At 41.0% G+C, this 25,479-nt stretch overlaps 2 protein-coding genes across 2 annotated transcripts in view; one reads left to right on the top strand and one right to left on the bottom strand.

Moving 5' to 3' along the window:
• Window positions 1-25,479, bottom strand: part of LOC146391788 (protein NLRC3-like) — a 453,804-nt gene that overhangs the window by 292,417 nt on the left and 135,908 nt on the right. The window lies entirely within an intron of this gene.
• LOC146391793 (neoverrucotoxin subunit alpha-like) lies at window positions 486-14,368 on the top strand. The gene is made up of 3 exons (XM_084909636.1): window positions 486-742; window positions 12,119-12,165; window positions 12,314-14,368. The coding sequence occupies exons 1-3, from the start codon at window positions 486-488 to the stop codon at window positions 12,841-12,843; spliced, it is 834 nt and encodes a 277-aa protein (XP_084765762.1). The 3' UTR covers window positions 12,844-14,368.

The following is a 25,479-nucleotide window of genomic DNA, read 5'->3' as shown; positions in this document are numbered from 1 at the left end:
ATAAGAAGAACACCGATGCTTTTGCAGGCTGCTCGGCCAACCGGAAGTGCTTGAAGACGGCACAGAGACTGTAAACAAAGGCAAGGGAAATGCAGAGGGCTAACAGTTAATCTAAGGCTAACACCTGGTGAATAAAATGAATGAGTTATGACTGTGGATCACTGACAACAGGACACTAATGGATTGTAATGTCATGATACTAATGGAAACACAACTCTATCGAGCTAGTTGGACACCACACTCTCCGGCGACTTCAGCTCAGCATTCAGTACAGTTATTCCCTCCAAACTCCATCATCAAGTCTGCAGATGATACTACGGTGATTGTCTCATCAGTGACAACGACGAGTCTGACTACAGGGAAGAAGTAAAGCACCTAGCTGTGTGTTGCTGACAATAACCTGCTTCTGAATACCAGCAAAACCAAAGAGCTCATTGTGGACTTCAGGAGGGAGAAAACAGACACACATGTCCCCATCTACATAAATGGAACAGCTCTTGAACGGGCCTCCAGCTTCAAGCTCTTGGGGACCCACATCTGAGAATCTGTCCTGGTCAACTAACACCTCCAGCCTGGTCAAGAAGGCCCATCAGCGCCTCTTTTTGTTGAGGACACTGAAGAAGAATCACCTGTCTGCTGACATACTGGGTAACTTCCACCGCTGTGCGATAGAGAGCATCCTGACCAACTGTGTAACTGGTATAGGAATTGCGCTGTTGCTGACCGCAAGGCACTGCAGCGGGTAGTGAAAATGCATTACAGGGACTCCACCTCCTGCCACTGAGGATGTCCAAGAGAAGAGATGTCTATGTCAAGCACGCATCGTTCTCAGGGACTCCTCTCATCCTACCAATAATAATAATAATAAATACCATAATGTTAGGCAATGATAAGAAAATGAAATATCGCGATAGAAAATGGGTAAAACGCGAATGCTCAGTGACTTTGTTTTCATACGCACATGGCGGAAAAAGCATGGCGGCGACGGAGAATGAGAAGGGAGAAAGCGGATGGCTGAATGAATCAGATGAACCAGAATTGGTTTGTAAAAATGGTGTAATTTCAGTGGTGTGGAACTGGTTTGGCTTTCGTCCGTCAGATACACACCAAAGCACATTTTTTGGTAGAGCATGCAAATGGTCCGTCGTTATTACCGAACCGATTTTATGTCGTACATGGCGCTCAAAAATCTGTCAAAAATGTTTTAGTACGACTTTGCTAAGCTACAGAGTCGCACCGCTTGATGGATTGTCAGAGCATTATGGCTACCGTCGTCAGGAGCCTCGTAACACGTACTGTGCTTCAACATAATATTACCACATTTTGTGTATAACCTCTTTTTAAGTTTTGTGGTTACTATACATGGTTGTGCTGAGGATATGTCGGCCAATTTCCACTGGAAATGCCTTTTGTTAAACTGTCAGCAAGGAATTTGCATTTGCACTGTTAAATTTTTATATAACTTTAATGCACATAAAAAACAGCTGCTTGTTTAAGTGAAAATACAATGATGAGGTTTTTTTGCACTAATAAAGTTGTGGATTTGTAAAGTATTTTGTCTAGTGTCAATTATATCGTCAGTTATATCGTTATCGCAAATTTTCAAATGTATATCGTGATAAATATTTTTGGTCATATCGCCCTGCTCTAGTTCATATGTTGATTAATGGTTTTCTTTCGTTTTTGATCTACTGCAGAATATTTTTATAAAATCCCAGGCCAGGAAAATCGCCTTCATGTTTTTCTGTGTTTTATCCTCATTTACTTTGACACAAAGGCATCTGATGTGATGCACCTTTGATAAAGTCAAGTGTCACCTTTCATGATCTGAATTATGATATTTCTGACTATCTGAGGCAAAATTTCCCCGATTCAAATCAAATCGAATCGAAAATAATCGACGCGGGACCTTGTGAATCGGAATCAAATCGATTCTAGAAATCAGTGACGATACCCAGCCCTACTGTTTTACCTCTATGGGCTCAAATTGTGGTCATAAATTTTTTGTACCAGGATTTGTTTGTGTAAAAAGAATTTCTGTGTACGTAAAAAAGATTTGTGTGTGGACATAGCCAAAAAATCTCTGCACTCAAGTTTCAACTTACAAGTACGAATTTTGACCCTATTTTTCTTCCTTTCAGCTGATTGGTCAATGTCATGTCAATCACAAATAGAACTATCCAATCAGAGAACAGATTGGTTTGGCTGTCGGAGGGAAGCTTTTTTGAACTGCAGGTCCTTGAAGGGTAATACAGTTGAAGCTGGAGGATCTTTATATAAATATCCCATAATACTCATAAGGTCTTTTAACTTTTGGTAGCTGTTGAAAGCATACAGTTGTGGTATACCAGTCTTCAGAAACACCATTATTACTTTAGTATTACTTTAACACAAAATCAGGGTTGACCCGGGACCACTGCTATGAGTCACACTATGCAGCATAAAGGCAGTTTCACATCGGACGCAACATGCGCTGTGCTCACCGCTAACTAAGAGCGAAGGATCCAGAATTTGTTGCGCTGGCTGCTGAGCTCTGCTTGTATATTGTTTTTTAGCGACCGCTCTAGGTGTACTAAATGCGCCTGATCCTTGTCGTTTCAAAACATGTATCTCTCTGACTTTATCTCCTCTACGAGAGTTTATGTTGTATTATGTTCAAATGTTTAATAAAGACAATGCAGCTCTGCAGAAGGAAGAGCTGCAAACAGGGTCTGCAGCTGCATGAACATTCATGCAGCTGCAGATGCATGAAAAATCCATGGTTCTGTCTATGTCACACGCCAGGCATGGAGAGCAGAAGCAGCTATTTTGTTTCAATAAAATTGCTGAGATGACAGTAGGTTGACCAGACTCCATGTTTCTACACAAATATAATTTTACTGGGCCTCATGCACGTGACCGTGGTCTACAGGCGCGTGTCCACCATGTAACATTAAAAAGCTATATGGATTTAAAACAAACATGAACTCATCAGAATAATTTAGAAGATAAACTGCCCAGAATCACTGCAATGGAATATGAAGATTAAACATGCTAACAAGGTTAATGCGTGTTCGTATTCTGATCTTCAATCCCCCTTCGCCACCTCCACCACTGCATACTTGAGCATTTCAATAAGACTTCAGGCTTTTAAAGTTAGTACAAATGTAATATAGGTCAAATTAAGCTCCCATGAATAAACAACCAAACCAGTGTCAAGGAGCCATCATCATCCCTCAGTAAGCCTCCAGGCCACAGAGCCAATCAATATTAGCTAACCACACACCATGTATGAAAAAGATTGCAGTTAAAAACTTTAACTCATAAAAAGCTAAAATATATCTCTGAAACGTCTCTGCATCTATTGAGAGCAGCAATATTAAAGTTTTGAGAGGACTTACCTGGTTTCCATCATGTAATCAGTCTCTGCAGAAATTAAAATTGCTTTGCTCCATCCAACATGGCTCCTCGTGCTGAGTGTCTGTGGGGGAGGGGATAAACTGATAGGTAACGTGGGGACCGCAAAATTCAGAAGTGTGTAACCTTTGCAAACAAGATTCTTTCCTCCTGCTGAGGCACACACTTTATGGGGGGATGGGCATGGTCATCATGGGGACCAGAAAAGTCTGGAAATGTCAGCTTACTCTCATCTGCACACATTTGTTTCATGTAGGCTTGCTTTTGTTACACAAAAACAATCAACAGTGTATTTTTCATATTTCTTGTTGATCAAAAATATATTATTAAAAAAAATCCAAATAAGGAAAATGGATCACTTATTTATAAAACAGCAGTTTAAGCACAGGCATATGTACTTCTTCAGCAATCACCGGGCTTTTTAGATGCTAATCTAAATAGTGACAGATTTCAGTCTGGGTTTAAACCACATCATAGTACTGAAACGGCTCTGCTGAGAGTTGTTAATGACCTTTTAATTGCAGATTTAGGGAGCCCTGAGTTCTTGGTTTTACTGAATTTGTCTTCAGCCTTTGATGTGGTGGACCACAGCATTCTGCTAACAAGACTAGAATATTTAGTAGGCATTAAAAGAAGCGCCCCTGAATGGTTTAAATTGTATCTTTTGGATAGGTCCTTTTGTCATGGTCCTGGGTCGGTGACCAGTGTTTTTGGTTTTTGTACTTTTACTTTTGATAGTTTTATGTAGTATGACTGTGTTTTGGTTTCCCAGGGTTTAGTTGTGTTCCCTCTGTTGGTGTCATCCCTGCCTGTGTATCCCCTTTAGTGTAGTAAGGTCTCTGTGTTAAGCCCGCGTCTCTGAGTATGTGTCTTTGCATGTATGTGTCAGGGCTCTGTGTGCAGACGGATGGAGAGAAGGATCCAAATGCGAGACTCAGACCCTAAATTGAAACTCAGAACCTCAGCTTTATTGCTGGAGAAAACAAAACGGGAACTGAACAAAGAATACTGGTGACAGAGAACAGAAACACACAGGCATAATCTGATGATACGGACATGGAGCAAGGGCAAACACAGGGCTAATATACACAGGTAGGAAGTAGGAAGTAATCAGGGAATGGAAGACAGGAGGGAGACAAAGCTGGGAGAGATCAGGGCTAACGAGACAGAGGGAGCGAAGCTAGACACACTAACATAAGACACAGACCTTCACAACAAAACAGGAAACAAGAAACCACACTTTACTAAGACACGGATTAGACAGAGAGACTGACTTGACACTGAACAAAACCTACTAATATAATGATAAACACAGTATCACAAAGTAAACAGCATATAAATCCTAATCCCGAGAAATACCAAAAACATAAGAACTAATCCCTTAACAAGAATAACCGAAACATAGCTTATAATAATAATCAATAAAGCACCAGAGAAAGAAGACAGTCCATCATTCAAAAATAAACCAAAACATAAGAACTCAAAATGCTGGGTTGAACCGACCCAGAACCATGACAGTATGTGTTTCCTGTTTTACTTTGAAGGTCCCTGTCTGATGTCAGTGTGTTCTGTTTACGTTTCCCCTGCCTCATCAGCTGTGATGTCTCCCAGGTGTGTTCCCCTCCTGTTTCCCATCCCCTGATTCCTGGTGTGTGTATTTATACTGTGTGTTACCTCGTCCTCGTTGCTGATTCGTCTGCGTTTTTCCCCTCCGTCGTCTAGAGTGGTTTTCGCCACATCTCCCTGCATCTTCTTTTGTGTCTCTAGGTTTCAGGTTTGTTTTCTATGCTTAGTTTTCCCAGTTTACTCGGTTCTGTTTTTCGCCACTCTCACCTTTTGTTGTATGAGCATGCTCCACCAATAAAGCTTCCTCACCTCAGGTGTGCCACATCTTGGGTCCTTAATATTTTCATACGGCTCACCTCGCGAACCGTGACACCTTTTCTGTTACGATGAGGAGCTACTCTTCTTCTGTTACCCCTTTTCGTTGTGGTGTGCCCCAGTAATCTGTTCTGTACAATTTTCTCATTGTACATGCTACCCTTGGGCTCTATATTTGAGAAATATAACGTTTCTTTTCATTTTTATGCTGGTGATATTGAAATCTATTTTTGTCTGACTGACAATACTCCATCTTCACTACACTGCTTTCTTGATTGTATGAGGCTGGTTATCGAGTAACTCCCTAACTAAAAAGATAATGGAAATTATTGTCTTTGTTAGCCACATGCCGCGGGGACAATTAGCTGATATATTTGGGCCCTTTGCTACCTTCCTCTCTGATACAGTATGTAACATAGGTGTTCTTTTGGACAGTTCCTTTAAACTTGTTAAACAAGTGTCCTCTGTAGTACAGTCTAGCTTTTACCAACTACGACAAATCTCTAAGGCTAAGCATTACATACCGCAAATGGATCTTGAAAAACGTATCCTTGCATAAGGTGTTTGTTTGTTTATTGGCAGACAGGTGAATTGCCCAGACGCAGAGGTCTATCCGCTCCAGAGTCCAAACCGATCGAGTCGTCGAGGAAATTCAAGCGCGAGGTTGGCTCAGGTGGGAACAATTAGGTCCGACGTCTTTAATGGGAGTCCAAAATCGAATGGCTCTGGACATGTTGTTGGCTGAGAAAGGTGGAGTATGTGCAATGTTTGGTGACATGTGCTGCACCTTTATTCCCAACAATACTGCTCCGGACGGAACGGTCACTCGGGCGCTTGAGAATCTGAAAACGTTATCTAGAACCATGCATGAGCAATCAGGCGTGAACACGGGGCTGGGAGACTGGATCACGTCTGTTTTTGGGCAATGGAAGGGTGTGTTTATGTCTGCCATGTTTTGTCTTATAGTTTTTCTAGGTATATTGATGATCGGGTGTTGTCTCATTCCTCTGGTAAGGCGAGTGTTGGTAAAACTGGTAAGCAGGGCCCTAGACTCTGGTTCAGCTGGTCCGGGGTATATGATGCCGTTGCGAGAAGCCGCCTGGACGGAGGAGTGAAACAAATTCTGGTATAGGTTGGCCGATGGCCAAAGAGGAGGAGTGTGGACAAGAGATATTTTATTTTGTATTCTTATGGTGACGATTTATAATCAGAACTATCATTGATCAATCATTCATCATTGTCGAACCAGTTGACAGAATAATCTCTGAATTATATCTATGGTAATCTGAGCAAAATATTAATGTATGTATATTATCATCACTTTAATTAGTCTATTGTTGTTCTCTATCATTCTTTCTATCTGCTTAAGCTGTTGCAAATGGTATCCATATCATTGTATTCACACCTCTCGAAGCTGTGGGTCCAGTAGGGCCTTCTACATTCACCTACACACATATTCAGGCCCACACCAACATGCACATAGAGAGTCATGGAAAGTACGCACGTTCACTCCTGCACGTACTAAGAACAGGGAGGTCGTCTCAGGACAATCTCTCGGTTGGACACACAGTCTCACAAAATTGCACAACATATCACAAACTTGTTTGTCTCGAAAGTAGTATCGGATGTCTATATAAGGAGAACTTTGGAACTGTTATCATTTCCAGTAAGATCTAGCTGTGATGTCATCAGGGTAATATAAGGATGGGGAGCGGTCTGCTCGAGGGAGATTGGAAGATTGTAGGGTTGCTGTTGCAAGTTTCTTCCCACACTGTACTGTGTGTTTTAATAAAATAATTTGTGTTGACCCACTATGGACTTCCAGTCGTATGTCTCTTCCTCAAAAAATTCGAACCATGACACATGCCTTTGTTACTTAAAGATTAGACTACTGCAACTCCCTTTACCTGGGCCTCCAATCTGCCCTTCTACCTAAACTACAACTTGTCCAAAATGCAGTGGCACGCCTTTTAACTGGTACTAGAAATGGCTGACTTTAATGGCTGCCCATTAAATATTGGATTGATTTTAAGATTTTATTGCTTATATTCAAAATCATAAATAATATTGCGCCTTGCTATTTAACTGAACTTCTCAGCCTGTATACTTCTAGGAGAGCACTTCAATCATCGAGTCAAATGCTCTTGGCGCAACCTATGTCCTGGCTAAAAAACCAGAGGTGATCGTGCCTTTGACATTGCTGCACCTAATATCTGGAACAGTCTTCCAGCTGATATTCGCGTGTCGGAATCTATTCAGTCTTTTAAAACACGATTGAAAACGTATTTATTTGATCTTGCATTTTCGGTTAGTGATTTATCGGATGTACACTTTGTACTTTTATTGCATCTGTATCTAATTTTAACCTATTGTCTTACTAGTTTTTTTACACTAGGAGTGAAATATTTCTTTTAACATAGTATTCCCAGGTTAATTAGTGCTTTGTTTTTTTCGGGAAGTGTATATATACTCTGCTATCATACCCAATTAATTTTATTTCATATTTTACTATTTAGAAGCACTTTGGTGTACCTCTGGTGTTTAATTGTGCTATATAAATAAAGTATTGATTGATTGATATAAAAATTTTTTTTAAATGAAATACCCCACAGTCCACTTTTGAATGCAAGCTTGAGTTTCTCCCCCCTTACTTTTAAAGATATTACCTCTTTAACTTTATCTTTATAGTATTAATAAGCTAAAGACAGTAAACATATAAAGGAAAATTACTTCTAAGTAGGGCTGGGCGATATGGCCGAAAATCCATATTGCGGTATAATTCGAAGCATGTGCTATATATATATCTATATATAGATATATATAGATATAGATAACACACACCCATCTCGCCCCTGCGGGCGGTTTATCCTTCAAGCTCGGGTCCTCTACCAGAGGCCTGGGAGCTTGAGGGTCCTGCGCAGTATCTTAGCTGTTCCTAGGACTGCGCTCTTCTGGACAGAGATCTCCGATGTTGTTCCCGGGATCTGCTGGAGCCACTCGCCTAGCTTGGGAGTCACCGCACCTAGTGCTCCGATTACCACGGGGACCACCGTCACCTTCACCCTCCACATCCTCTCGAGCTCTTCTCTGAGCCCTTGGTATTTCTCCAGCTTCTCGTGTTCCTTCTTCCTGATATTGCTGTCATTCGGAACCGCTACATCGATCACTACGGCCGTCTTCTTCTGTTTGTCTACCACCACTATGTCCGGTTGGTTAGCCACCACCATTTTGTCCGTCTGTATCTGGAAGTCCCACAGGATCTTAGCTCGGTCATTCTCCACCACCCTTGGGGGCATCTCCCATTTTGACCTCGGGACTTCCAGGTTATACTCGGCACAGATGTTCCTGTACACTATGCCGGCCACTTGGTTATGGCGTTCCATGTATGCCTTGCCTGCTAGCATCTTGCACCCTGCTGTTATGTGCTGGATTGTCTCTGGAGCATCTTTACACAGCCTGCACCTGGGGTCTTGCCTGATAGATAGATAGATAGATAGATAGATAGATAGATTGATTCTTTTCTTCTGTATAATGTTTTTTCCACACTATAAAGCACACTTAAAATCCTTTAATTTTCTCAAAAATCAACAGTTTGCCTTATGTATGAATTCTGGTTGTGCTTACTGACCTCGAAACGATTTTATTTGGTACATGGTGCTCAAAAATCTGTCAAATTTTTTTTAGTAAGACTTGGGTAAGCTACGAAGCCGCACCGCTCGATGGATTGTCAGAGCATTACGGCTGCCATAGTCAGGAGCCTTGCGGAGTAATCTGGGTCCAAAACTCTATCCACTTCAGGCGCCAAAGTCAAACGAACGCTGCAGCGTCACAGAGTTAAAAACTTCAATTCTTTCATCTTTAATCAAATGATCAGTCTTGCTGCTTTACCAGGTGTAACAATTAAGTTTAACATCCAGGCATCCATGAAAACAGAATTTATTAAATTTAACGGAGTTAGAAGTTAGCAGAAAGTTAGCTCGCTAGTTTCCACCTAAACATGATACAGCATGTTTTGACTGAGAGATTTCTGAAAAACTTCAAACGTACAGCTCTGCCATCACTTCCAACATAAATGAAGACAGAAAACTAAACAGCAGGGACGTTTGTAGGTTACTGATAGCTGGTATATAATGATGTACTACGTGATCGCTAGTGACACAGCTATGTTAGCATAACATTAGCACAGTGAAGGAGGGTGAACGCTAACTTTTTCCCACTCGATAAAAGTTAACGTGAGGATTCCCGATGGTTAGGGACAAATGCAGACGCATGGTAGGATGCTATAAACGGGCCAAACTTCAGTCGGGAGTACAACTGAGATAATCCATCAGTAATACAAGGTTAGTTATTAGAATAGAGCAGCTGCGAGAGAATTTTAACATTAATGAATCAATGGTACGGAATGCAGAATTCATACATAAGGCACACTGGATTATAAGGTGCATTGTTGAGTTTTGAGAAAATTGAAGGCTTTTATGAGCACCTTATAGTACGACAAATATGGTAATAATGACGTCCCGCTTGAATGTTCTACAAAAAAAATTTGCTTTGGTGTGTATCTGATGGACAAACACCAAACCAGTTCCACACCACTGAAGTTGCACAAATTTTACAAACAAATTCTGGTTCATCCGTTTCACTCAACGATCAGCTTTCCCCCTTCTCATTCTCTGTCGCCGCCATGCTTTTGTGGCCACATGTGTATGAAAACAAAGGCACTGCGCATGCCCATTTTACTCATATTCTATCGCGATATTTTATTTTCTTATCGTTGCGTAACATTATACCGGTATTACAGTGAATGGTATAATATGACCCAGTCCTACTAGAAAGTACTTTATTCATATTTTCCCTCCAAAACTTGCTAAATAGTCAGGAAAACATCCAACCCATGGCTGCATGTGTTTCAAACTCAAGATTCTAGAAGGGGTTATCAAAGAGTAAAAGCATGTTGAATTTCACATTGTTCTGTCTTTCCTACGATCACCAGAATACGCACTTATCCAACAATTTTTTTTTTAACTTTTATGAATGCATTTCACCTTTCCCCCTTGCGACCTGTCTGACTCAAAAAGGATCCATCCTTGGTGTCAGTTTTTTTCAAAAGGCCTTGCAGGCCTTACCCATTGTCCTGAAAATCAGCAGCGGGTCATTGCACCTTGGGATGCCAAGAAAGTTGCCTCTTGGCTGGGATACAGGGCCTTTAGAAGGCCCTCTGGAAGTCTGGGGAACCAGGGGGTCAAAGGTCACCATTGTAAAGAACATTTTGGGGGGCCTATTCGCGTAGGAGTGACGTATCAGAATGCAAACACTTAAGTCTTGAAGAGTGTGATTTGGCGATGAAGTGACCCGATTTCTGACCCTCTACGCCCCTCCTGTGACTCACAGCATGACCGCAAAGTTAGTGGAAAAGGCAATAAAAATGTATTGGGGATTTTGAAAGTACATTTTGGGGGGCCTAATCGCGTAGGAGTGACGTATCAGAATGCAAACACGTAAGTCTTGAAGAGTGTGATTTGGCGATGAAGTGAACCGATTTCTGACCCTCTACGCCCCTCCTGTGACTCACAGCATGACAGCAAATTTAGGAGAAAAGGCAATGCAATTGCATAGGGAAGTTTGAAAGTACATTTTGGGGGGCCTATTCGTGTAGGAGTGACATATCAGAATGCTCAACCCTTCAAAACTCCACCCAGATCATTAAGAAATGCTTTTGATGTAAATGCATTCATAAAATATAAAGTTATAGTTAGTTTAAAAGTTTACACTTTGTCAGGAAAATGGCCCCACCGGTCCAATTTTACACACTTGCAATACCACATTTCAACAGTAGGGCGTCAAGTCGACACACATGTTTACACACGTTGTCAGGAAAAGTCACTTCCAGGGGACCAATTTTACTTTTCAAAAAAAATCTCACTAGGCATATCGGGAGGCTGTTTTCTATCCATTGCAATGCTTGTGCCTGTGGGGACCGGGGCTCGGTCCCCACCGGAAAAATTGGACCCCGCGAGGTGAGTGAAATCTCAGGTTGTGGATCCCACCAGGTAGTAAATACGAGAACACACACACACACACACACACCTACACTATTCACAGACTGGTACTCTTTGTTCATACCTGTGTAAGACGTCATATGTTAATGAACTTATGCATATTCATGTAACCTCAATAAAGAGCAGTGTTACGAGGGAGCAGACGAGAGCGACTGAGGTCAAGTGAAGGAACGGCGCTGTCACAGTTCTCTCCCTCATGAATTGTCTGGTTCCAGCGGTGGGTCTGTGCTAGACCACCCATCGCCAGCTTTTTCCAGCTTTTTCCACTGGTTACCAGTACGTCGTAGAATCCACTTCCAGATCTTGTTGTTTGTCTTTAAATCTCTGAATGGATTGGCTCCATCTTATCTCTCTTTAACAAAATAATCCAAGTCGAGCCCTCAGGTCTGCAGATAAGTAGCTTCTGACCAGAACTAGACGTAAAAACAGAGGTGAGCTTTATCGATGGCTGCAGCCAAACTCTGGAACAGTCGCCCTTCACATCAGGTCGTCACCAACACTCGACATTTTTAAAACCCGGTTGGAAACACATTTGTACTCTGTAGCTTTCAATTCTGACGAGTCTTTATAGTAATTACTGTGTATGTTTCCTATTTTCTCTCTACTCTGTGCAGCACTTTGGCTCAACCTGTTTTTAAATGTGCTGATAAATAAATGTAGATTTCTTTGAATAAAACAGTGGAGCCGAGGTTTGAGCTCAGTGTGTAACAGTGTGTGTGTGAGAGCCATGTAATGTCCATGTGTGCATGCTGACTGTGCTGCTCTGACCCCACTCCTCCTTTCAGGGTGGAGCCTGCTGGAGTCCGATGGTTGAGACCAGGTCTGAGGAAGTGTAAGTGTGTTTTTAATGGGATTCATGAAAACAAAGCAGCACACATTCAACCATCTTCATCATGTCAGGAGTCATCATCAAAGTGTCAATCAATGAACAGATGATGGATCAATAACTGCAGCTGGATTGTGTTTGTTCTCTCCATCAGATTCCTGTCAACTCACAATCGACACAAACACAGTGAACACAAAGCTCCAACTGTCTGACAACAACAGGAAGGTGACACATGTGGAGGAGGTTCAGTCATATCCTGATCATCCAGACAGATTTGATGTTCGTCAGCTGCTGTGTAGAGATGGTCTGACTGGTCGCTGTTACTGGGAGGTCGAGTGGAGAGGAAACGTTTATATATCAGTGAGTTACAGAAGCATCAGAAGGAAAGGACGCAGTGGTGACTATTTGTTTGGAAACAATGATCAGTCCTGGAGTCTGAACTGCTCTGATCGTGGTCCTCAGTTTGTCAGGCACAATAAGATAAGAACATCCATCTCCTCCTCCTCCTCCTCCTCTGTCTCTAACAGAGCAGCAGTGTATGTGGACTGTCCTGCTGGCACTCTGTCCTTCTACAGAGTCTCCTCTAACACTCTGATCCACCTCCACACCTTCAACACCACATTCACTCAAACTCTTTATCCTGGGTTTTGGTTGGGTCGTGGTTCCTCAGTGTCCCTGTGCTGAGTGGAGTGTAAAGAGTGTCTCCTGTTAGAGAAACACTCTGACTGTTGAACAGATAGTTCAGTCTGTACATGTCTGTCTCTTTCACTCACAAACACGTTTTCAGATTCATGGATTCAATCAGTTGATGTTTGAAACTCTTCTCAATGATTCCTTGTAAACTTCTTCCTCTTCAGTCACAAACAAACAGGAAGTGATGTCACATGTGTTCCTGTCCACACAGCAGAATGAGTCTATTGCTGACAGTGATGTACAAACAGAGTGAGCATTTCTGAGGCCCAAAATAAACTGAGTAGTTCACTGAATGAACAATGGACTGTGAGCTCAGTTCCTTCATCATTAGTATGGATTATATATGTATATGTATTATATTAGTATCATATATATCAGGTGCTGCTGCTGCTGGTTTCAGTCATTGTGCAAATGTGCTGTTTGTAAGGCTGTAAAGCTGCAGTCAGCTGAGACTGAAGAAGTCACCTGATCAGTGAGCAAACGTTTCTGAAAACGTCCAGATGAACAGAATCAACCTTTTGGTTGATTCTGAAAACGCTTCATTACTCAAAGCTTTCCAACACAGGCCTCTGTGCTGCCATCTGTTGGACAAACATATGAAGTGCAGCGTGAAGCTACAAATTAAACTGCTTCAGCTACGTTTATATATAACATACTATAACCTATATAACTATATGTATAGTGTATTATGTAGGTTTTAGAGCTGGGGGTAGAATTGCTGATGGCCTGGTTGTTATTTATGTTCCCCATGGTTCACCAGCTCTCACACAACATCAGCACCAATGATCCACGTCCTTATAAACCTCTGAATCAGGTCCTGAAGCTGTGACGTCCTGAGTGAAGACCTCACTGATCACATGACTCTGGTCACCTGGACTCAGTGTTTCTGAAGCAGTGTGCTGGGTTTTTAAAAATACGTGGCTGCTGCCTGATGTTGGGCCCACAGAGGAAGACGACTCACTCACTCTTCTTCACTTCCTCCTTAAACATGTGGAAAGAGAGCAAAGTGCTGCCAGACTCTCATTTCTGACAGGAACAGAAGAAACCACAGCAAACTGTTCCAGTTCTTCATCTTCATCACAATCTATTTATTTATGATGGTGTCTTCAGTCTGAGGGTTTGAAGTTTCCATGTCTGTGTGGTGTGAAGGCTGCTGGTTAAACTGGGACTCACTGTTTAAATCACTGAGTGCTCATAGAGAGATGCTCCACGAGTCCCAGTACAGACTACAAACATGGTGGAAACTTAGCTTTGATATCCACACACTCTGCACGTCTGTGAGTAACTGTGATGAAGATGTGCAGAGATCTGTGTACAAACAGGAGAAAGACTGTAAAGACTCTGTGCTTCTAACAGCCTCTGTTAACATATGTGAGGCTGTTTGTTGTTGTTGCCATGGAGCTTTTCACTGTTTGGGTCAGCAGGTCATGTGATCAGGTTTGTTCTGTGAAAGCTCGACGATGGTTCAGTGTCAGGGTTTGTTTGCATTCATCAATAAATATCTAAATAAATCAAAGACTCCATGTTTTTTCTTTCATCATGTGACCTCTGCTCATCCATCTCTGTGTGTATCAGGATACATTTAGTTCATAATACACAGAAAAATCAGAGTTATTACCTGTAATAAATGTGAAAGTAAAGATTCCTGCAGTGATAACCAGGCAGGACTGAAACGCATCCAAGCTGTCACCACGGTAACAGCACCGTCCATCCACAGGTGAGGGGAGGAGCAAAAAGAGGGACTTTCACCATTTTATACTAAAAACACTCAACTAATGTTTCTAATATGAAACAAATAAGCCCACATTAATGTGAGCATTTATTAAATAATAATAATAATGATTTCCTCCTGATCTCATTTCCATAGCAGAGAAAACTGTGGTGTATATTGAGGTGGAGGGTGTGGTCTACGGCTCAGGTGTAGAGTGAGGGTGGGGTGCACCACAGCAGCATGCTGGGACTGCTGAGGGTGGAGGAGGGAGTGATGATGACATCAGAGCTGCAGCAAAGCAGTCAGCAGCACAGAGACCAGTGAATACACAGTCTGTTCATCTTTGCATAGATACAATATATAGCACAATATTGAATGACAGAGACGCTGTGTGAGCTTCCACAGATACACTGACGTCAGTATCCAGAGTCCTCCTGCTGCTCCCCCCTCAGAGCCCCGTGATCAGCACCAACACATTCAGTTAGATGACAGAGTCCAGCTGCAGCTAGAATCAGCTCCCCTCTGTGAACAACAGCACAGCGTCAGTGTTTCACACTCAGTGAAAGGAGGAAACAGCAGAAGAACACCATGTGTGCTACGTTTCCCAGGACAGACTACAAACTGCACAAATACAGAGCAGCACGTGGAAGGACCTGGAGCTGCATTTAAAGAGAAAAGACAGCGTGATGTCCTGTATGGACAGGTGGAAGGAACCAAGTCCTCAGCTGAAACACTCGTGTTTGTCCACAGACAGGAAACACAGCAGGAAACTTTCTCACAGAAGTGCAGCTCATGGATAACACACTTCCTGTCAGTCAGAATGAGGCTGGAGCCAAACACAGAAAGGTGTTTTTGTCCAGATGAGCCCAGAGAAGAAACACGAGTGTTCACAGACATCAGAAGCTCAGAGAGGTGAAACATGAGGTTGGAGTCCTCGTCAGCATCCAGAAGAGCTGCTGTGAAACCCTGAATACTCATGACAGACTCTGATGGCACAAACACATCATGATTCAAACAGAAAGACAAACATGGAGCTCCTGATCCTCCTGCATGAGAACAAGCTGACATGAGCGCTGTGTCTGAGAGTGTCTCCCTGTCACAGTGACAATAACACAGCTGCTGCTCACAGTCATTAAACTGACCTGAGGTCAGCTGCTAGGACGTCTCTGTGCTCCTTACATATGAACCATGTGACCTCACATCAGTGCTGTGGATGACTGTAGTCATAGAAGAGTAGAGCTGTAGCAGGTGGTGTGAGGAGGAGGAGGAGGTGGTGTATTCTAGTTAACGCAGTACTGAAACACTCCAGCAGAGGGCGGTGTTAAGTCCTTATTGTAATACAGTTACTGTGTGCAGTTATACTTCATACATAATCTGCACTTATTTCCATCAGACATGCTGTCAGTAAATGATTGGTTTCTATTTATTCTACTTCCTGTTGACTAGTTTGATGACAGTGAAACAATCACAGCTGATTGTGTGATGATGTAAACTGTCACTGTTACATTCAGTGTGTGTGACATACAGGGAGTGCAGAATTATTAGGCAAATGAGTATTTTGTCCACACCATCCTCTGCATGCATGTTGTCTTACTCCAAGCTGTATAGGCTCGAAAGCCTACTACCAATTAAGCATATTAGGTGATGTGCATCTCTGTAATGAGAAGGGGTGTGGTCTAATGACATCAACACCGTATATCAGGTGTGCATAATTATTAGGCAACGTCCTTTCCTTTGGCAAAATGGGTCAAAAGAAGGACTTGACAGGCTCAGAAAAGTCAAAAATAGTGAGATATCTTGCAGAGGGATGCAGCAGTCTCAAAATTGCAAAGCTTCTGAAGCGTGATCATCGAACAATCAAGCGTTTCATTCAAAATAGTCAACAGGGTCGCAAGAAGCGTGTGGAAAAACCAAGGCGCAAAATAACTGCCCATGAACTGAGAAAAGTCAAGCGTGCAGCTGCCAAGATGCCACTTGCCACCAGTTTGGCCATATTTCAGAGATGCAACATCACTGGAGTGCCCAAAAGCACAAGGTGTGCAATACTCAGAGACATGGCCAAGGTAAGAAAGGCTGAAAGACGACCACCACTGAACAAGACACACAAGCTGAAACGTCAAGACTGGGCCAAGAAATATCTCAAGACTGATTTTTCTAAGGTTTTATGGACTGATGAAATGAGAGTGAGTCTTGATGGGCCAGATGGATGGGCCCGTGGCTGGATTGGTAAAGGGCAGAGAGCTCCAGTCCGACTCAGACGCCAGCAAGGTGGAGGTGGAGTACTGGTTTGGGCTGGTATCATCAAAGATGAGCTTGTGGGGCCTTTTCGGGTTGAGGATGGAGTCAAGCTCAACTCCCAGTCCTACTGCCAGTTTCTGGAAGACACCTTCTTCAAGCAGTGGTACAGGAAGAAGTCTGCATCCTTCAAGAAAAACATGATTTCCATGCAGGACAATGCTCCATCACACGCGTCCAAGTACTCCACAGCGTGGCTGGCAAGAAAGGGTATAAAAGAAGAAAAACTAATGACATGGCCTCCTTGTTCACCTGATCTGAACCCCATTGAGAACCTGTGGTCCATCATCAAATGTGAGATTTACAAGGAGGGAAAACAGTACACCTCTCTGAACAGTGTCTGGGAGGCTGTGGTTGCTGCTGCACGCAATGTTGATGGTGAACAGATCAAAACACTGACAGAATCCATGGATGGCAGGCTTTTGAGTGTCCTTGCAAAGAAAGGTGGCTATATTGGTCGCTGATTTGTTTTTGTTTTGTTTTTGAATGTCAGAAATGTATATTTGTGAATGTGGAGATGTTATATTTGTTTCATAGGTAAAAATAAATCATTGAAATGGGTATATATTTGTTTTTTGTTAAGTTGCCTAATAATTATGCACAGTAATAGTCACCTGCACACACAGATATCCCCCTAAAATAGCTAAAACTAAAAACAAACTAAAAACTACTTCCAAAAACATTCAGCTTTGATATTAATGAGTTTTGTGGGTTCATTGAGAACATGGTTGTTGTTCAATAATAAAATTATTCCTCAAAAATACAACTTGCCTAATAATTCTGCACTCCCTGTAATGTTAGTGCAGGGCTGATAACAGCCTGGTTCTGTTAGAAACACATGAACGTGTCCATAGATCAGTGTGTCTTTAACATGAGAGCTTCAGCCCTGCTGATGTGTTAAATAAAGACATGCAGGAAAACTGATGAGACTCTGAAATAACTCTTTATATTTATAATGTAACTCTGCATCAAAAGAACAACAAAGGATCCCAGACAGGTTTATGTGAACAAAGACGATTCTGATGTTTCTGTGTTTCTAACAGTTTGACATTATTAGTAAACAGACTGCAGTGAACAGGATTTATAAAGAGCTTATATATAAAGATATGACAGCTGTTTGACAAGTTTATCACTCTGTGTTTGGACCTGATCAGTCCAGCTGTTTACTTGAAATATGTTCATTTACCTGTTCTGTTATATTTATGTTCTTGTCTCTGTTGAAAAACACATTTTAATGTCCCTCAGATTTTTCTCCCAGATGAATAAATATAAAAATGACACAAACTGACTGCAGCTACTTTTTGTCCTTTCTGTCAAAAACCTTCATGTGACTCATGAGAGACACGTTTCAGCTGTTTGTGACAGATCAGAGGCCAACAAGTCATTTATAACACTTTCCATCATTGTTTAGCACAAACACATGTTGACACAGCAGCGGGGCCGCAGTGAGAGTCAGAGCGAGGAGATAAAAACTCCTGTTTGACCACAGCCTCAGTTTGTTCCTGCAGTTCAAACACTTCCTGTTGTTGACTGGGTGGAGTCAGGAAGCCAGCGAGGCCCTGCAGGACTGAGACTGCAGACTGGGACGTGCTCTGTGATGGAGATCAACAGCATCACTGACTGTTTCTGTGAGGACACCATCATCCCAGCAGGGCTGTTTCCCAACAACAAGCCCTGGACCATCAGAGACCTGAAGCTGCTGCTGAATGAAAGAAGAGGATCTTCAGGTCTGGAACAAGGACGAGCTGAGAGTGTTAATAACGTTACTACACTTTACTAGGTCACATCTGTGACACACGTCACTTAAATAAAGAAGCAAATATTGGCTCTGTTTTATCTGCTGGGCCCAAAAGTGACTCCCCGTATTTAAACTGCTATGAATAACTTGTTGGTCTATAATATGTGAAACATGTGTCAAATGTATCCATCATGAAAGATATCAGGTCATCTTGAGCCACAAAAACATTCCTATCGTGAGGTAGAAGCTGGAATCAGTTTGTTGCAGACGTTTATATATCCGATATTTATCCAGTTAAAAGTTGAAATTCAAAAATGTCTTTTCAAGAGTCGTCTGTCCAAGAGGAGCAGAAACTGCAACAAATATAACAACAGTTATTTAAGGCTGTTTTAAATGGCCACAAAGGAGCAGATTGGTTATAATGCAGCTGCTTCAGAGGAATAAAGATGAAACACTGTTTTTATTTCATGTAGAACACCTTTCAATAATGTGTTGACTAAAGTCTATTGACCAGTATAAGTAAAGACATCACACACACACAAACACATGGAAACACTGAAACCTGTTTTTGGTGCAGCAGCGGTCCCAGCTGCTCGCCTTTATCTAGACTGGGTCGGCTGCTGATCTCAATATAATCAATGTTTAAAGTTCTCAGTGTTTCTGTGTTGCTGCGTATAGGATCTCCCAGCATCATCACTGTGCTGTCCAATCATTGTGTGCTAGGTTACCCTTATAGTGCAATGTGTGTTTGCACAAAGAGAAGCATGTGTGTCAAATATAAATAAGCACAGAACAGAAAAAGCTGCTCGTTTCTTCTATTTAGAGTCAAGTTAGTGTTTTGTGTCTTTGTTTGAGGCCTAATGTCAAGCAGAGGTGTGTGTAACTGGACTGGTCTGTTATATGTGTGAAATGTGAGCTTCTCTTCAGCATCATCTTTGTCACTGCTGATTCCTTTGTGTCATCATTTGTTGAGAAGAGAGAACAGTTATAACGGAGGAGCAAAAGGAAGCCCTGAAATCTGCATCCAACAAGGAAGTGTTGGCTCACCAGTGATCCCAGCAGAGGCCACTGGTTTGGCTCCAGTTGTTATAGATTCAATGATGTTGTTCCTACAGATACATGTTAGCATCTTTATTGTAGTAAAGTCTTGTAATGTGAAGATAGAAACAAGGCAGAAAACAGCTCCATGATCTGATCTTAATGATGTTGTTTTTATTTCTGTCTTTCAGAACTGGATTGGAAACTATCAAAGGTCTAAAAACAGCCTCAACCCTCCCAAAGAGCAAACTTTACACACGTCATCTTTCAGCTACAATCTTTGTTGCAGGGATCTTCTGCCAAACAAGTCTGAGAGAAGATTTCTTACAGCTGTCATGTTGATGCTGTTTCAATCTTTGGGCAAACACACTCATATATTAGGGCTGATATCAGGGCTGCACAAGTTCTTTGTGTTTGTGATCATGAATAATAGAAGTGTGCCTGTTGAAGATCATGTTTGCTGCATTATTATATGTCCTGTTATTGTTCTGTATTATATTCAGCTTCCAGCATCCTTTCCCACCCCCCTGTTACACCATCCATACAAAGCCAATCTGACTGTGAGCCAATGTGTTTGATAGTTTGTGTTGGATCAAGAGATTTGACAGACTTGGTTCTCATCCAGAGGGAAACAGTCCAAATTCAGATCTAATGAAATGATGGAGGCTGTTTCCTACCACGGTGCTAATGTGTGACTAACAAGGCTCATTGTCTCCAGCAGACAAGCGCCTGGAATGAGGTGAGCTGAGTGTTGCTTTGGTGGGTCTATGCCCACGTCATGCCATCAGGATTCATATTGGCAATAGTTCATATCTCTGTTCTTTAGCCTTCATCACAAAGCTGTGAAGGAAAAACAATCCAAACATCTAACAGGATTTGATGGATGCAAAGTCCACTGAGCTCTTTGTCATTTAGAAACTTGTCCAACCAACAAGAGCACAGATGAAAAACACAGTGACAGTTAAAGGATTTTGCCATATATGAGCATAGATTACTTTCATATAGATTTTCATTGCAGGCTTTCGGTGAGCCGCTGGGTTCTGTCTAATAATCATCTGTTAAGGTTCAAATATTGAGGAAGGAGAGTACAAACAACCATGGTCCAGAAGAGCTTGGTCAAACAATTGATTTTAATGAATACACGCGTGGGAAGATCACTCTGTTCGCAGACAGGAATTGATCTTCGACTTAATCAAAGCATAAACAGATATTTTATACCATCCGGGCTTAAATTTAATGACGCCCCGTCAACGTCACAGACAGAATATATGCATACGTCAAATCAAAACCACAATGACTTTTAACACAGTTTAAAAGAACATTATCTCTGTCTCGTCTGGAACACGAGCCCCACATCCTGCAAGACACTGTTCCTCTTTTGCAGAGACAAACATGACTAACCTCTCACCTATAAATGAGTCTAACTAATGTGTGTGTGTGTGTGTGTATATGTCACGACCTCACTCGGCCTCTATGTCACCTCTCGCCTACTAACGCTCACTAACTGTATGTGTGTCTCGTCCTTAAATGCTCTCTCATCTCACCCGTTGCACTTCTGACCTTTCACCAGAACAGAGGCTCATCCTTATGTGTAACAACCTAACTGAAACTATATGTACTATGTTGAATAAATGTTATAATCAAGAACCTCTACTAAAAGCTTAATAAAAGATATAAATGAAATAAAAGACAATTTGAATAACCTAGTCCAAACAGCTCCTCAGAATAACCTGCACTTAGACTCTGCTTTCAGTTTCACTTCTGCAAACGCACGCTCTGCAAACCTGCAGTTTCCTGTCACTCTGACTTGAACTGTTCCTCTGACAGAGTGTACTCAAAATCAACAGAATCAGCACATACACACTTAAGAGTATAACAAGCATTCAAAAGCATTTAAGATTATAGGTTCAACTCAACAGTTTAAAGTGGTTATCACTGCACCTGTAATAAAGGCTAATTGGGTACCAAAATGTTTAAACATCTGAATGCATTATCAATACTGTAAATTATATTATTAATGCAATGGTAATGATGATGATTATTAACAATAGCAGCAAAATATCTCTCCAATCTCAATACATCTCAGCATTTTACAATAGAATAGCTCTTTATTAGCTCTTCATTTATTGTAATTGGACATGAAACAAGGAAGCTGTGTTTCTCATTTGATGTTAGTTTCATGTTAATCAGGATCATTTTCTAAAGAGCTGATATTTAGACCATTTACTGCACTGGCTGCACATCCTGTCTACATTTCTCTGTATGTGTGTCAGGGGTTGCTGAGTGGATGTGGAGAAAAGGACTCAAACGCAGGACTCACGGTGAAGATGCAGGGTGTTTATTGTGAGGGACGAATGACGAAAACAGGAGATGGCTGACTGAATAACTGAATGAACGGCTGACTGATCTGAACTTGGGAGGCAAACATGGGGCATAGACAGCAGTGACAACATTAATGACGCGACGCCGACCAGGAGAGAACTGAGGACTTAAATACACTGGCTGAACAATGACTGATAGGTGACAGGTGAGTGAGCAGCTGAACACAATTGAACTGACGATGCATGGAATAAGAACTAGAACATAATGCACACAGAGTAACGTAACACAAAACAGGAAGTGGAACATACAGAGGATAAACAGTGAACATGAACTGAAAATACTGGGTCAACGACCCAGAAACCCTGACAATGTGCTGTAAAAACTGTGACTAGAGGTTACTTAAAAAACCTATGGGAACAAAGTGACACTTAATTTACTTAAGTAGATTTTAATTTCAAGTGATTTATGTGATTTATTTATTTATGTAAAATTTAGATAAAATGTTAATTAAATTTCAACAAAAAACAATAATATATATTATTAACATTCTCTTGTAAATATGTGTTGAATTTAGGGACAAAATCTCAAATTGAAGGTTAAAATTGGTAATTGTAACAAAAAATTAGTTCATTTGAAATGAATCTCTGAGAAAAATTACTTTGAATTTACTAACGATCTGGCAAAGGGTTAGTAAAAAATGACTAAAATATCCATTACAAAAAAATTAAAACTTTTTGTTTTTAATTAAAACTCAAATTCACTAATTTTCCAATCAAACTTTATAATTAATGACTGAATAGTAAGAGAAAATCAAATTAATTTAACTTGTTTTCTGAGTAAAATGAATCAATTTCACAAAGACAACATTCAAACAGTAATTGTTTTTATTGTGGAATATAAAACATATACAAAATTTATAATATAACATTTTTCTGATTAATTTAGATTGTATGCACTGAAATTCTTCACTAGTGCTCGCCCCAAAATAATAGGAAGAATAGGCCATAATTGAAAATACAGTTTCGGCCAACTTCTCGAGAATGTCAGTCTTTACTTTGGAGGTGGGCAGAAGATTTCCATTCTTTTTATACTCCTCGTGGCTCTTTCCAGTTACATTTCAGTTTCATATGCAGACTGTGGAACAGCTTTGGCCAGGGCTCACAACGTTCTGTGAACTTCTGCCTTTTGAGAATAATGGTGTCCTGAGAAGATGTGGTTGCAGCAGAGTCTGCATTGGATACAACTGGATTGGATGATGAGTCATAGTCAGTTGACAGTTGATCAGAGGGGCTGCCAAAAAATGGCAGGATGAGCAGGGTGATGTCAATAACCTTCACAGTGTCTTTGTCTTTTATCTGGTCACTTCTGCGAATAGTGAAGTCGTCCTGAAATTTTGGTTTAAAATACTGAAGACTGAAGTCGTTTGAAATCCCAAAGGTATCCTTCACAACACTTTGCAGCTCCTCTACTGTTGGTGGGATCCCTGATGGAAGAACCAACTTCTCCATTTAGTCATCAGTGATTACATGGAGCTCTATCTCGTTCAACCTAGAATAAAATGTAAATGGGCAGAGTTAAGTTAGATTAAGTAGGGTCAACTTTGTCATTTTCTGCTGCTTCAATTTCAAAACTAATAGTTTAATTCAATACAATCATCCATCACAACCTATTCAAAATGCATAGTCTACATACTGATCAGCTGAATTTAAGTTAAGGGATCTTCCAACAACTGAAAAGAACACAACATTAATAACAATCGCACTCTCCAAAGTAAATATTTTACACACACAAATTGTTAAAGACAAATTTGAATTAATACTAAATTTTTTAAAGGTGAGGTTCACATGTAAAACAATGAAACTCTTTATTAGATTAAAAAGGGAATAGACCCTATTTTCTGTACCAATTTGGTGACAGATCATGACATGAAATAACACTATTTGTGTATTTATATACTGTATATATCTTCCCATATTTGAAAAGATGTCCTTTTAATCTACACAAGGTCATCTCTGTATCCAAACACCATTGGGTGTTAAACATAGAAATTATGAAAGACTTATGTCAGATTAAACACGTATTACTATATTATTTCCTGAATGTACCTTTGTCTTGAAGATCGTTCTACAGAAACAGAAACATCGTGACTGAGCATGGGTCTCACTGATACACCGACCAAGTTTAACTGGAAACTTGCATCATCCCTCTATGTGAGCTGTGCCCGCACTAAATTCACAGGGCTCCGACAGCATGAAAATGAAAACCAGTTATTTTGCTGGACTGAGCCACTTTAGCTTAATTACCACAACTGAAAAACTGCGTGGAGACAAAAGCTTTGAAAAACTGTGACTGACAAAATCCTGCACAAATGATTTTAACTACATCACTCACTGCTGAGTGCAAAACTTTTTCATAAAATTTTAAAAGTAAATGAGGGAGGTTACAGCCCATCGAAATACATCATTGATATATTTTTTAATATGGTAAAACGTGGTTAGTCAAAGCTCTTAAGTAACACAGCCGCGAAGGCTTGGAAAGTGACCTTATGATAGCAGTCCACTTCGTGCCATTTTGTGTAAAAATACGACACTGTCATTACAGTGGTCATTATTAGGGATGGGTATCGAAAACCGGTTCTTGTTGAGAACCGGTTCCCACTGTTTCAATTCCTTGGAATTGTTTGCCATTTTTGCAAACGATTCCCTTATCGATTCCAGTCGCCCCGAATGACGTCACCACGTTGCGGAGCGTCATTTACCTGGCAGGAAACATGGCGGCTCAAACGCTCAAAAGTTTGGTTATACTTTATGAGAATGGATGACAACAGGGCAACTTGCAATACTTGCAAAGTAGATATTTCATTTAAGGGAGTGTTGAAAACTTGTTCGATTTGGGTAAGAGAAGTAAGCAGACTGAATCCAGGTAGGTGCCAAAAATAGTGATCTTTATTTACACACTTGCGCAGAGTGTGGGAAGAAACTTGCAACAACAATCTTACAATCTTCCTTGAGCAGACCGCTCCCCATCCTTATATTACCCTGATGACATCACAGCTAGATCTTACTGGAAATGATAACAGTTCCAAAGTTCTCCTTATATAGGCATCCAATACTACTTTCGAGACAAACAAGTGTGTGATATGTTGTGCAATTTTGTGAGACTGTGTGTCCAACCGAGAGATTGTCCTGAGACGACCTCAATGTTCTTAATACGTGCGGGAGTGAACGTGCGTACTTTCCATGACTCTCTATGTGCATGTTGGTGTGGGCCTGAATATGTGTGTAAGTGAATGTAGAAGGCCCTACTGGACCCACAGCTTCGAGAGGTGTGAATACAATGATATGGATACCATTTGCAACAGCTTAAGCAGATAGAAAGAATAATAGAGAACAACAATAGACTAATTAAAGTGATGATAATATGCATACATTAATATTTTGCTCAGATTACCATAGATATAATTCAGAGATTATTCTGTCAACTGGTTCGACAATGATGAATGATTGATCAATGATAGTTCTGA

Source organism: Perissodus microlepis, chromosome 3 (genome assembly GCF_051167445.1).
Source record: "Perissodus microlepis isolate ML-2025 ecotype Zambia chromosome 3, ASM5116744v1, whole genome shotgun sequence".
In the NCBI taxonomy this organism is placed as follows: Eukaryota; Metazoa; Chordata; class Actinopteri; order Cichliformes; family Cichlidae; genus Perissodus; species Perissodus microlepis.
This window is presented reverse-complemented; position numbering and strand designations above follow the sequence as displayed.